Source organism: Primulina huaijiensis, chromosome 11, assembly GCF_012295235.1.
Source record: "Primulina huaijiensis isolate GDHJ02 chromosome 11, ASM1229523v2, whole genome shotgun sequence".
In the NCBI taxonomy this organism is placed as follows: domain Eukaryota; kingdom Viridiplantae; phylum Streptophyta; class Magnoliopsida; order Lamiales; family Gesneriaceae; genus Primulina; species Primulina huaijiensis.
The window spans coordinates 20,226,349-20,241,466 of NC_133316.1; the positions used below are offsets into that span (position 1 = coordinate 20,226,349).

General features: G+C 28.8%; 2 protein-coding genes across 5 annotated transcripts in view; one reads left to right on the forward strand and one right to left on the reverse strand.

Moving 5' to 3' along the window:
- Positions 1-8,116: 8,116 nt before the first annotated feature.
- LOC140987092 (non-specific lipid-transfer protein 1-like) lies at positions 8,117-8,918 on the forward strand. The gene is made up of 2 exons (XM_073455483.1): positions 8,117-8,641; positions 8,737-8,918. The coding sequence occupies exons 1-2, from the start codon at positions 8,298-8,300 to the stop codon at positions 8,753-8,755; spliced, it is 363 nt and encodes a 120-aa protein (XP_073311584.1). The 5' UTR covers positions 8,117-8,297; the 3' UTR covers positions 8,756-8,918.
- Positions 8,919-11,639: 2,721 nt separating this feature from the next.
- LOC140989045 (COP9 signalosome complex subunit 7-like) overlaps positions 11,640-15,118 on the reverse strand; it is a 16,043-nt gene continuing 12,564 nt past the window's right edge. For 3 of the 4 annotated variants that reach the window (XM_073458211.1, XM_073458209.1, XM_073458210.1), the window contains 3 exons: positions 13,075-13,213; positions 12,419-12,507; positions 11,640-11,797 (listed from right to left, as the gene is read on the reverse strand). In XM_073458211.1, the coding sequence (XP_073314312.1) occupies positions 11,776-11,797; positions 12,419-12,507; positions 13,075-13,213 (250 nt within the window). In that variant the 3' untranslated portion in view covers positions 11,640-11,775. Of the gene's footprint in view, positions 11,798-12,418; positions 12,528-13,074; positions 13,214-15,118 lie in introns of all 4 variants that reach the window. The other variant, XM_073458212.1, reaches the window with a different exon arrangement.

The window sequence follows — 15,118 nt, forward strand, 5'->3', positions numbered from 1 at the left end:
CGCCATTAGGCTACCAATTGGGGTGGCAGCTACAACATTTTTTACGTTTTATGAATTTGTTCGGTTTTATGTTTGTTGCAGTCCAAGATTTTTCTATAAATTTATCTATATTATCTATACTTTTATACTATATTATTAAGATTGTGATATTTATAGTAACTTTTGGTGTTCTGATCTGTTTGGATAATTATATATATTAATAAAATGTTAAAACTTTAATGTAAATCACACGTAACTTAATGGATAGAATCTTGCTTTCTTAAACTTCAAGTTTTCAAGTTGTAGGTTTGATTCCTATTTTGATCTTTTTTTCTCTTTCTTTTTTCTATTGGTTTTTTTAATTTGTATATCAAAATTGTAGTGCAGTCCCTCACTATTCTTATAATTATATTTTGATTCTCATTTAAATATAAATCAAATGAATTATAAAAAATATTGTACATGTGTGCGTCGGTGCACTAGTATAATAGTATGTGTGATGTGATATAACTATGATTTGAAAAATGTTTATCTGCTTTTCTATTTTCATCGCAATTTGAGGCAATTTGTAGCAAATGTGACAACAACAAAAAACTATAATTATTTTTAAAATTTCTTATGATAAACTATTATTAAAAAAAATTTCACCACTTCTCAAAAAAACCGTCTAGCTCCATCCCAACATTCGGTTTGACCCGGTAAAAATGGCGTACTTTGGATAATTTTTGGGTTCGGGTATCGGATAGTTCGTGTATTCTTTTAGTTTAAATTAAATATATTTTAATTAATTTAAAATTTAATTTATTTTTTAAAATAAAACTAATAATATCTTACCCGTACCAGTTATTTCGAGTTCGAACATCAAAATATAAAATCTTGAAACGGGAATAACCAGACATATGCCCACACCTACATTATACTAAAAAAACTACCCATGCATATCCATACTTTTATACTATATTATTGAGTTTGAGACTTTTAGAGTAACTAATTTTTGATATAATGATTTGTTTTAATAATTATATATATTAATAAAGTGCTAGAATTTTAATGTAAGTCACATACAGTTTAGTGGAAGAGCATTTGTTTCCTAACTATCAAAGTGTAGGTTCTCAATTCCTACTTTGGTATTTTTTTTCTTTCTTTTTCTATTTATTTTTTTAATTTATATATCAAAATTACGGTGAAGTCTCTCATTATTTTTTATAATTATATTTTGATCTTCATCTAAATATCAATCAAATGAACTATAAAAAATATTATAAAAACGTGTCAAGTGTGTGTTGATAGATTAGTATATCTATACTATTATATTAAGTGTGAGGGCATGATAATAACTACCTAGATAGGACACAAATTTTTTTTTTTCCAATTTTACCCTTATATGATATTAATATTACACTTTTGTTTTTTGTTTTAATTTCAACACACACTTTTATTTTTATTTATTTTTATTTCAACAATTCAAATATCAATTTAGTCCCTCCATAATTTGTCAAATTTCACTTTAGTCCATCAATAATAATAAAAAAGATTGTACACACAGTTTAATTTTTTTATATATATGACACGAAGCTAACTTATACATTGTCAACTTTCAAATCAGCACTCATGGAACACTAACTAAAATTATCAAAAAATTGAAAATATAAAACTAAGATAAATTTAATAATATGAATAAAAAAACACAAACATAAAAGAACAAAATCACAATTTTTTCTTTAAAATTTTCACATTTTAAATCATAAATTCAATAGTTTAATTTTTATTTACTATATTATAGAATATAGTAAGAAATCTTTTTTTTTTAACGGAAATATAGTAAGAAATCTTATTTTTTTAAAAAAAAAAACACGTTTTCAAATTTCTATTTATATAATCGACTTAACTGTAAAAATAACAACAATTTAAATAAAATGATTTATAAAACACGTGCATTTATTTGCTACGTAGTGGAATAAATGCACGTGTATTATAAATTGTTATTTAAAAAAAAAAAAAAAAAGCAAGACACATATTTAGGTGCTACTATTTCTTTATTACTAATGACAAAATATATTTAAAAAAATATTAGAATACAATGAACCATTCATATTATTATTCTTGTATCACTGTCACCATTAAAGATAAAATATGAATATTTAGAAAAGGGAAAAAATAAACTAAATAATATAATTTTAAGAACCAAAAGAGTAATATGATAGTGATGAAACGATATTAAGCCAAATTGTCACAGAATATTTGGATAAACCGTTATTAATTAATTAAACTATTTTCAATAAAATTGTCTTGTTTATAAATTCTATGTAAACATATTTAAAGAATTTGACATTTCCCACATATGTTTCGATAAATTAACTCATAGATCGATAAACGTTAAAATCAATAAAATAATAATGGATTCTAATCAGAATTCAGATAGTGAATCTGAGAATAGCTCAGAATCTGGTTCAGAATTTATAATTCAGAAGATATAATAGAAAATGAATCTTTTAATTCTGAAATAGAATGTGAAAATTGTATAGAAGGAAAATCTTGTATTAATCATTTAAGTGATGACACTAATAACAAAAATGATGAGTTTTATAAACTTATATCTCAATTTAAAGATTTAAATATTAATGTTTTAACTAATAATAATCTTTTAGAATTCCTTAAAATGATTAAGGATCCAATATTAAAATCTACTATAATAGATCAAATGGAAAACACTGCTTCAACAAGTAGTGGAAATAATATAATTGTTAAACAAGAACAAGCTTATTCTATGCAAGAAGTAAAAAATCTTTTACAACAAAAATATAGTAAACAGAATCCTGTTACTATACAAGATTTGATAAAAGAGATTAATAATCTTAAAGAACAAATAAAAATTTTACATCAGAATAATACTCATTTAAGTTATTGTATCTCTGTTATTGAAAATAACAAAGAAGAATGTGACAATATTGATAATAATCAAAATATTTCATTTAATGATGATAATCATTTATCTGTTTTAAGTATGATAATATCTCAAAAATGGTATACAAATATTACTTTATTAATTGATATTTCTTATAAAAAGAATTTCATTGCTATGATAGATAGTGGTGCAGATTTGAATGTTATACAGGAAGGATTAATTCCTACAAAATATTTTCATAAAACTACTCATTCTCTCTCTCATGCAGGAGGAAAACCTTTAGAAATAAATTATAAATTACCTAAAGCTTATATTTGCAACGATAAAAACTGTATTCAAACCAGTTTTTTATTAGCAAAGGATATTTCTAGCCAATTAATACTTGGTTTACCTTTTATTTATCAAATATATCCTTTAAAGCATGTTGATGAAACAGGTATAATAGGAACCTATCAAGGTAATCCTATTTCTTTTCAGTTTATAACTAAACATGTTCATAAAATTCTTAATGAATTACAAGAAAAGATTGATAGAAAAACTTTTCAAATTAATTCTTTAAAAGAAGAAGTTAAAATTCTAACTATAGACGATACATTAAAAAATCCTAAATTACAGGAAAAGATTAAATTTATTTATAATAAATTTTCATTAGAAATATGTAATGATCTTCCAAATAATTTTTGGAATAGAAAGAAACATATAATCTCTCTTCCATATGAAGAAGATTTTAAGGAAATAAATATTCCTACCAAGGCTCGTCCTTGTCAAATGAATTCTGAATTTTTAGAATTATGTAAAACAGAAATTCATTCTTTATTAGAAAAAGGTTTAATAACACCTTCTCAATCTCCTTGGTCATGTACTGCTTTCTATGCTAATAAACATTCTGAGCAAGAAAAAGGAGTACCTAGATTAGTAATAAACTATAAACCCTTAAATAAGGTTTTAAAATGGATTAGGCATCATATTCCTAATAAAAAAGATTTATTAGATAGATTAGTTAATGCAATCATATTTTCAAAATTTGATTTAAAATCAGGATTTTGGCAGATTCAAATATAAGAATCTGATAGATATAAAACTGCATTTAATGTTCTTATAGGACATTATGAATGGACAGTAATGTCATTTGGACTTAAAAATACCCCTTCATAATTTCAACAAATTATAAATGATATTTTTTTATCAGTATAGCAATTTTATAATTGTTTATATTGATGATATTTTGGTATTTTCTAATGATATTGAATATCATTTTAAACATTTAGAAATGTTTAAACATATTATTATTCAAAATGATCTTGTTATTTCAAAATCTAAAATGATTTTATTTCAAACTAATATTAGATTTTTAGGACATATGATTGAAAAAGGGAAAATTATTCCTATCCAAAGAAGTATTCAGTTTGGATCAAAATTTTCTGATATTATAACTGATAAAACTCAGTTACAAAGATTTTTAGGAAGTTTGAATTATATTTTTTCTTATATTCAAAATCTTACTAAAGATTCTGCTATCTTATATGATAGACTTAAGAAAAATCATTTACCCTGGACAGATAAGCATACTAAGGCTGTTCAGATTATAAAAGAAAAGGTTAAAAATCTTCCTTGTCTTATGTTAGCAAATCCCCAATGGGATAAAATTGTTGAAACAGATGCTTCTGATATAGGTTTTGGTGGAATTTTGAAACAAAAAGATCCCCAAACTAAACAGGAATATTTGATTCGTTTTTATTTTGGGAAATGGAATAATGCCCAAAAGAATTATTTTACAGTAACAAAAGAAATCTTAGCTATTGTTAGATGTATTTTAAAATTTCAAGATGATTTATATAATCAAAAGTTTATTATAAAAACTGATTGCAAATCAGCAAAATTTATGTTTAATAAAGATTTTAAACATGATGTATCTAAACAAATGTTTGCAAGATGGCATGCTCATTTAGCCCCTTTTGATTTTGAAATCATTTATAAAAAAGGTGAAGATAATCACCTACCCGATTTCTTAACTCTTGAATATTTATATGTATTCTCGAGGTCGAGAAGAGTCCTCTTATAGAGGGCGAGGTGGTAGGGGAAAACCCCCTAATATAATAGCATAACATGGCAAACAGAGGCTAATAGCCCAGAACTTATCTAGTTCATCAGCCAGTAATACTGAGCAGAATAATGAGTTATACAATGAGTTTCAAGAATTCTTGAAACAAAAGTAGAAATCTAATACAGATTCTCAATCAGCATCATATGCTAATATCATTAAAGAAGATGATAATGATTCGGCTCTATATACAGAGACCAAACATCGTGAATTAATTTTTCTTATAGAAGAAAAGGATATCCAATGGGATAAGACTCTGTGGACTATCATGGAGAGATATTTAACAAATATATCATATGTATTTGGTTCTTATAAACAAAGAGGATTTTATGAAAATCTTCTGTTATCTACAAAAAGTGTTGATATAACTCACTTTTTCAGTAATACTCAGAAAAAAGGAAGTTATAACTTCTCCAAGTTCATTATTAAAAAGATAATATCTATTGAAGAATGGGGTATATCTACATTAATTGAAAAAGAATTTTATTCTGATACTCATAAAATGAGTTTCAAATTTAATTTTTGAGATTATGTAGAGAGTTTTAATAAAACTCTATTATATGAAAATGAGAAAAAGAAACATACATGGTTTCTGAAAATTTGCAAAAATGTTTTTCATTATCCTGTTCCAAATTGGTTCTTCATATGGTGGAAGATTTTTGGTCCATCAGCAACAAGTTTGCATGAGGTTTTTATAAAACTAATGAATACTTGGTTAATGTGTCACCAAGCATTAAAAAATCTTTTTCTGAACATTGGATTGATGGGAAGACTCTATGTCTATTCTTCATGGAATTCGGAATCCCATGGATCTGGAGATGGCAGCCAGAATTTGGTTATACTGATGAAGGTATCCCTTGCCTATGGAGAGTTAGCTATACTAAATTTTGGGATAAACTTTTAAGAGAAGATCTAGCAACTGGACAGCTTTATGGCTCAGAAACTTTTCATCAAATGGAAGAAAAAATTTCTGCATACCAGAAAGATTTACAGCATCAACAAGAAAAAGAAAAAGATGCAATGAGTTCATTTAAAATTATAACTCAAAAATATTCAAAAATGTACTCTAAAGAGAAAATGGTAGAAATCTACATTGAAGAGATGAAGAAAGATCTCTACAAGAATATTGGATGTTCAGATTCAAAATCGGACAAATCTATGGCATCCGAATCAAGTGAAAATCAGTTTATTCATCTAATGCAAATGCAAGATGCTCAAGATCCCGAGGATGATATTCCTCAATTTTCTCAGATCAATGATATTTTTGAAAATCTAAAAAATTCATTAAAAGATAATATTAAAGACGATTAGGACATCTTTAATATTTTAAATTATATGCAAGTGGCATATCACGACAGCCGGTGAAAAAGCACAATTTGGTGGAATCTCACTATTTACTTTTTGACTTTTGTAACCATGTTACTGTTTGCTTTAATAAAGCAATTTACTGTTTATATTTTTAGTTGAAATCCGGGGTTCATGTCCGGCTCTTTCATCTATATATAGGTTAGGTCTGTGTTCTTAGAAGGACACGGTCGAGTTTGCTCCCCTCTATTCCTCTCTTGTAAACAACCCTTCTAAATAAAAATTTCAACATTTTATATAAAAGTTTCTTCTTCTGGTTACAATTCTGTAAGTTTACTGTTTTTATTTTCTGTTTTTATTTTATAGTTTTAATTTTTATATTTTGTATATTAGCCTGAATGACAGGTTAAAACATTCGTGTTAAATCATCCCATTACTAAACCATGATCTTTATTTATTTGTAACTTGGAATTAAATTGAAATGATAAAAGATTTCATTTAAATTTTGGAATTCGATGAAATATAAGGGTTGATGGTTGAACATAAGGTTTAAAGACGAACCATGAAATAGTAAACACAGGGTTTGAGTTTAACCAGGAGACATAAATTCATGTTGTAGCCTTTTAGCCTGTTTAGCCGAGAGATGGCGTTTAAGGCGTTCATGGGTGATTTTTATGAATTTATGTTTCTGAGGTGGCCCTCAGTAAAATCCTCTGTTGTTTAATTTCTCTGGTATATCTTTAGTAATTCCTTTTATGTTTTGTAAAATTGCCATAGATGAACCTTATATTCATTCTTATTCTGGAAATTAAATACCTCATTTTATTATTTCAGTAATTTGAATATGGTATATAGGCTGGAAACCAATAATCTCCATGTGTGCGAAAGCCACTAAGGAAACATTTGGTAAAACAATGCCACGTATCAGATTCAATTCGTATTCCAAGCCCCAGATGGATAATAAAATCAAATAATATATTTTCAAGTGAGGTTATATCATTTTTAAAATTTCATCTCTTAAAATCTCGTTCAAAATTGATAATTTTCCTGTGTTAAAAATATTGTTAATTAAAGATTGTATTTAAATTAAACTGACAATAAAAACAAGAATAAAATATTATTACAAAAATAATAAATGATATAGAGAAAAAAAACGTAAATGTAGTGCGTTAATGAGACCGTATTCACAGTTAACTCGAGGTCGATTTTTTTTTCTGACTACGTCTCTTTGTACACCCACCGGAATTGTTGGCGCCAAACCCCTAACACATAAAAACATACGAGAGCTCACAATCTCACTCGATCACTGCATCAGAATCGCACAATTGACATTATATACTATGGTTTCACAAAATATTGGACATGTTGGTTTATCCAAATTACTATAATTATGATGTGCTCTTACAAACCAATTCAAATATCTATTACAAAATTATTAACATGGGATAGAAGCATTCTATGTATCTAATAGACGCTAATAAAGACATGTTAGAAAATTGCGCTTTTAGTTTTGTAAGTTGAGTTTTAGTTATTCAACTTGTTAAAATTTGATTTTTATTCAATAACTTAGATTTCTTTTTGTTTTTGAATTTTTTTGCCCGAAATCACAAAATCTACCCGATATTTACTCGTTTGACATTGATTCTCTCACGTGGCCCATTTGGCAAAATAAAGTTTATATTATACATTAACAAAAATCTTAAAAATAATCTGTAATATGAATCATGACGCAAAAAATTAAAGTCTAAGTAAAACTGTTGAAAGATGATAAGAACAGTTTCAAGAATTCATCATCTTTGCTATTTAAAGAACCCCCGATAAATTATAACACCAACAACAATCCAAAACACCACAACAGATGCAAAAAATGCTTATTTCACAGTACAACCTCCAACCCTATAAATACGCCATCCAAGAACACCTTCAACCAAGCCAAAAACCCAAACTACAAGAGTAAAATTACCAGAAAAAAAAGGAAGAGCTCCCACTAATCCAAACATCAAGAAAATGAACTCCCGTGTCATTGTACCCGTGATCGCTATTCTTGCCATTGTCCAATTGTTTGCGCAGCCTGGATACGCTATCACTTGCGGTGAAGTTGATGTGGCTTTAATACCATGCATCCCTTACCTCACGGGACATGACATTGATCCAACTCCGGGATGCTGTAATGGCTTGAAAGTCATTATAGCGAAGGTCCAAACGCCAGCAGACAAAAGGGCCTGCTGCAACTGTGTTAAGGCTGCTGCTAACAGATACCCAGACCTGAAGGATGCGGTGGCTCAGAGTCTTCCGGCTAAGTGTGGTGTTGCAATGGACATTGTCATTTCTCGCAACGTCAACTGTGACAAGTCAGTGTGAACAATCTATGCTTTTCGGGTCTCATTTTCTCGTTTGGATACATGTTACAATAAATTTATGTCATGGTTTTTCTTTCTCTTGGCAGGTTAGAAAGTCAAGTTTGAAGTGCAGGCATGATGAAGACACCAGATTCGATTCAGAAATAACTCAAATTACTCTTCCTTCTCAATAATCTTATGGTTTGTAAACCTACTTGTATTAATGGAATTACACGAAGAATCTTCATTTTCATCGTAATCTGAAACTTCAAGATATTCAATTAATTAAATAACCATTTACTACTTTTTTGGATTTTCGTACAAACAATTTCGGTACGCGTGCATATGCTTTTCTGCATAAGAAATAACAAAAAAAAAAAATCAAATTTCGCTTCATTATATTTCTAGAAACTTGAAGAGTTTTTAATAATTATTATTAGTATTTATCACTGTAATCGGCAGTAAGCACATTATTTAAAACTATTCCAGTATACAATATTCATAAGAATTCCATGTATCATCTTATATTAATTCATGTATTGCTTAGTACATTACCCTTAAATCTGTCTACGGATCAAATTTTTTTTATATAAATGGATAAAACTAAATTCTCGATTTAAAGATCCATTCTCGTTGAAATAACTGAAGTATGAATCTTATCATTACATCAGTTGAATAAACACGTACATAATTAAAGGCATCCTTAAATGGATTAAATATATTGACTTAATTCATTATGTATTAATTTCATGCATGAATTTGAATATATACATACATATATATACATACATATATATACATGTGTGTGTGTGTGTGTCAAGTATGAAATTTATACAACTAATTTCATGGCATTAATTAAAGAAAACTTGTCCTACGTACACTAAAACCATGCATAGGCCAAGAAGCGTGAGCATGCATGAATCTCGTGCCAAAAGCTTCCAAAAAAGGAAAAGAAAGAAAAAGAACGACGAAGCAAAGCCAACAATATTTACTTCTTATAATAAACTGGTACTAGAATAAAGACAAACCGATAAAAAGCTGTTACAAACCACTCGTGGAGTTGATTTGGCAGTATATATTAAATAAATTAAAAAATAATTTGATATATAAAAGGATGATTTAGTATATTTGTAAAGTTTGAAAACTTTTATTTATAAACACAACTATATCTAAAGATTCAACTAATTTTTTTTTATTTGAAAGTATTTGATTACTTCTTTTTGCTGTCTGTTTATAGAACGGAATCTAAACTTTATTCAAAATATGTTTCTTTGAGATGGCACGATATTTATTTTCTCCCTTTTATTCCCCATAAACGTAAAAATTATATATTGTATTTGTTTTTTATACTTTTCTCTAGATTCATGCATTGCTCTCATGCACCGTAAGTCACAAGGAGCATATAATTATGACTAAAAATCAAGCATTTGAAACCTATAATAATGCAAGGCGTCCGTTACCTCACTGGGGCGCGGGAAACAAACCATCTCCGGCATGCTGCAGCAGTGTCAAATCAATGAAAGGGATGGACCGGACGTCGTCAGCGGACAGGAGGAACAGCTGCAGCTGCGTTAAGACCGCCGTGAAGCAGTGCCTGGGATGAAGGATGCGCTGGCGCAGAGCCTTCAAGTTCAGTGCGGCGTTTGTATGGACATCCTGTCTCCGGCCCGCACTGTTAACTGTAACAAGTATGCTTGTCTTCCTTTGCTTGTGTTTAATTTCTTTGTCAACTTCTAGGATTGAACTCTCTCATATATTGTATTAATTAATAATTTTATCCACTCATGCTAATTTTTTGTGTTCATTCTTCAATATTAATTCATTGCCAGGATCAAATGAGGCCCAAGAAATAATGGAACGAAACCCTGAAATTGAAGCTCAGATATTTAATTATTAATATTCTAGAGTTTTGTTTCGTTTTCCTGTGGTGGTGTAATAATTGTTGCTTAATCTCTCTACTAAGATCACTTTCTGTTGTGAAATTACCAAAGCTTAATCTCTTGTTTCAATCCTGCACAAGTGTGTGAACGATTTGCAGCAACTCTCTCTCGATGTTACAGATTCAAGAAATCGCAATCAGAAATCTCAGAAAAATAAAGACGAACAAGAACAAGGGATCTTTAGGTGGTCAAGTCAAAAATCGAACTAAGTCCGCCGGAGTCTCTATTATTGCCAATGTACGCCGATTACACTTGAATGATATACAAACAATCAACAAGATATGATTCCCTCTTTCTTTTGCCTCACAGTATACAACCAGAAAATAACCATAGATTAACACAATCTAGTAATGACACTTTGGTTCACATTTTCATTTGTCAAAAACACTTCCTGATATTGTCTGGCGGAGCTATTTTCTTATATTAATTACTATTATTTTCACTTCAGATATTTTCTTATATGAATTACTATTATTTTCATTTTAAATATGAATCGTGTTGATCCATTTTATGAAAATAGATTCATGAGACCATCGTACAACAAACATTCTTCAATTGTTATATGTAACTTTCCATGCATAAAGACTTCAACAAGGTTTTTAATATGATAATACGATATAGATAAATCATTTTCTTAGGGAAAAAATCAAACGTCGATCATGCTCTTCAAATATAATTAATTTCAAAAACATATTATCTGCCAAAATGCTTAAAATGAAATTAAACACAACCACAATTTCCCGGGGCTTCATAATCTTCTAATATATATTGCAGCATGATTTTATAAACAGTATGATCAAGAAGGCACCTAAAGTTACCTTTTTAGCCTATAGGAAAAAAAAAATACAACCTTTTACCATATGTGGTGAGGTAAAGATGAGCGGTTTGGCTAATAGAATTTCGTGTTCAAGCATACAATAAAACCAAGACGAAATAAAGACTTCCTCCATAAATTCATGATCATTACGTCATCTGTTTGCACACGAACGAAAGGATTAAGTACTAACTATATCCCGTCCTCATGATTCAAAACGAAAAACATTGAAGGTAATTCAAGTAAATGCTGTCAGTTTCAGGAGGGTTGACAAGTTTGATGCTGAAGGATCGTCTCCTCTTGAAGAGCATGGCGTCTTCCCGATACCATGGAGTCCAAAAAATGCCGAGTGTCTTACAGATTCACCCTAGGTTCTCTTTATCTCTATCTCCTCAACCTATAGGGTGTCGTCTCCTGTGCATTTCACAAGTCAGACAACAAATCTTTACATGGATCTATTAGGAACAATAAATCCCTAAACAATGAAGCGATGCTCCGTTTCAAACTATAATAGAAGTTAGCATTAGAAGCTAAGCCACATTAAATAAATTAAGGTCGTAAGGTAAGTCAATCAGCTCACGGACCCGTTGATCCAGCTTGAGTAGCTCAATATTGTTTCAAACTATAATAGAAGTGAGCATTAGAAGCTAAGCCACATTAAAGAAATTAAGGTCTTAAGGTAAGTCAATGAGCTCACGGGCCTGTTGATCCAGCTCGAGTAGCTCAATATTGTTTGAACTTGATCTCATGCTCAAAAACATGTTCATGAAAATATATTTTGGTGGTTCAAGTTGAACTCGAGAGCCCAAGGTCAAGTTCAGACTTTTCCCTGGTTGAGATCAAAGAGCACGCAATCGAGTTCAATTTTATCGTAAAATTAACTACAGCAATAGGCAGGAAATATGGACTTCAATCTCCTGAAACGTTGAATGTAATTTTAGCGTATAGAGGCCATAAAAGAGAAGGTTAAAAGAGGGCAAAACACGTTCATAGCAGTATCCTGGATTAGTGAAAGTATGGGTACTCAAATGCTACCTCTTAGATCGGCTGCGATCTTCCTCATAGTCCATCACTCCACCCAGTTCAGAAGTGATCTCTTCATGCCCTCGGTGATCAAGGTCGGCCTGCTCACAGTTTGTAACTTCTGCCACAACGTAAGTAAGACACATCGAAAAATACATATGGAGGTTGTATGCGTACATCCCATGGTTTGTAAAAGAAAAAAATATATCACAAGCATAAATTTGTGAAACTAAGAAAGGCCATGTGCCAGCCAAATAAACTTTGCAAATGCATTCAGAAGGAAAGTGGCCGAATTATCAACTAAAACTTTTCATGTATGTCATATTTATTGATATCAAACAAGCAAACAATTGAATTTGAATACAAATGCCAGGAATTGACCAAGCAAAATAACTCATTTCATGAAATTAAAATTAAAATTGAAGTTTGAAAATATCCACGAATCGAACATTATATTTCTATTAACATAATGAGTAAGTTAAGGTACCTAAGCGCTCAAGTCAATTCTAGAGAGCCTACCATCCTCTCCTGACACTGTTTGATCAATTCATGAGGGAATCAAGCGGCTTTCATATTCAGCAGCACGACTCACGCATGCAGTAAACTGAATGACAGTAATTCGAAACAGAAAATATTGTCTATTTAACTGACAAACGGGTTTAACTGACCTTCACAGATAGTGTCTTCTTCACTTCATCCACTCTTTCTTCTACTTCCTTTCTGTGCTTCTTGTCTGTTTCACTCATAGAATCTGCCCATTTAATCTTCTCTTGAATGGAGAGAAGAAGATTTTCAGACGTGGACAACCTAAGAGATGATAAAATAAAAATAAATAATGTAGATACTAGAAAGAAAATATGCAGCTATAGTAAGGAAAGCGCAACAAAAATTCAGAGTTAAAAATCATATTACATTCATTTTGTCGCACCAAATTTATAACAAGATATGATAACGCAAGAACTGAAGCAGGCTTCAGCTATCTCAGCAGTTTATTAATGCCAGAGGCAATCATACTTTCATAACACACCCATGCAAAGAACTCCAACATGAGGAATTGAGGATCCCTGAGAAGATTTTAATCTAAAGGCAAGCAACTCCCAAACAAGTGACGGAAGAAGTGCTAATTGGAACCATCCTCCAATCTTTTAAGCAGCTACTTAACATAAAATAGCAAAGCAAAAACTTTCCCAGAATGGAATATGATATATATATATATCTATTACTACTATAAATATATGAGTTTGAATTGTGAATTTACATCTATGTCCTTATCTTCATTAAATAATATTCATTAATACATGTCATTTTGATGTCTTTATCTTCATTAAATAATATTCATTAATACATGTCATTTTGTTTGTTTTGTTTTCTTATATCAATTAATGAATTACTACTATAAATATATGAGTTTGAATTGTGAATTTACATCTATGTCCTTATCTTCATTAAATAATATTCATTAATACATGTCATTTTGATGTCTTTATCTTCATTAAATAATATTCATTAATACATGTCATTTTGTTTGTTTTGTTTTCTTATATCAATTAATCTATTACTACTATAAATATATGAGTTTGAATTGTGAATTTACATCTATGTCCTTATCTTCATTAAATAATATTCATTAATACATGTCATTTTGATGTCTTTATCTTCATTAAATAATATTCATTAATACATGTCATTTTGTTTGTTTTGTTTTCTTATATCAATTAATCTATTACTACTATAAATATATGAGTTTGAATTGTGAATTTACATCTATGTCCTTATCTTCATTAAATAATATTCATTAATACATGTCATTTTGATGTCTTTATCTTCATTAAATAATATTCATTAATACATGTCATTTTGTTTGTTTTGTTTTCTTATATCAATTAATGAAATCTAAACTAAATTGAAGAAAAATAAAATTTAGAGTCTATTACTATTATATATATATAAGTTTGAATTGTGAATTTACATCTACGTCCTTATCTTTATTAAATAATAATCATTAATACATTTCATTTTGTTTGTTTTGTTTTCTTATATCAATTAATGAAATCTAAACTAAATTGAAGAAAAATAAAATTTAGAGAAAAATAAAATTTAGAGCATATATAAGCTACCAACAATAATATTCATTAATACATGTCTTTTTTTTGTTTTGTTTTCTTATATCAATTAATGAAATCTAAACTAAATTGAAGAAAAATAAAATTTAGAGCATATATAAGCTACCAACTTTTAGAATGAAAATTTTAGTTATCATTTTTTAGAATGAAATTTAATTTATTTTCCATTTTTTAGAATGACATTTTCACTCCATTTTTTTTAAAAACAATATATGTTTATATTGAAATTTAAAATAATAGTAATAATAAATTTTCTAAAAAAACTTATATCTTTAATTAAATTCAAAATGATAACAATAATAAATATAAGTTTTTTGTTTGTTTTTTTAAAATTGTGATGTTACTGTCTTGTCCACAAATTGTTGGTTGTTGAGATATTTTGGTAATCACTGAAAATCGAGTTTCAAATTTGACATTTGAATTGTGTTTTTGGATTCCTGACAATATGTTCGTCAACATATTATTTTTAAGTTATTTTTATCAGTATCGTGAGAGGTAAACACATTTATTACAATATGTAAATATTATAATCTGTTTAAATTAATATTCACTTTCATGTTTGACATGTTATGAGTCTTGGCCAAATGAA

What these genes read in the sequence shown, in the direction of transcription:
- LOC140987092 (XM_073455483.1), top strand. Translation starts at nt 8,298, where the DNA reads ATGAACTCCCGTGTCATTGTACCCGTGATCGCTATTCTTGCCATTGTC.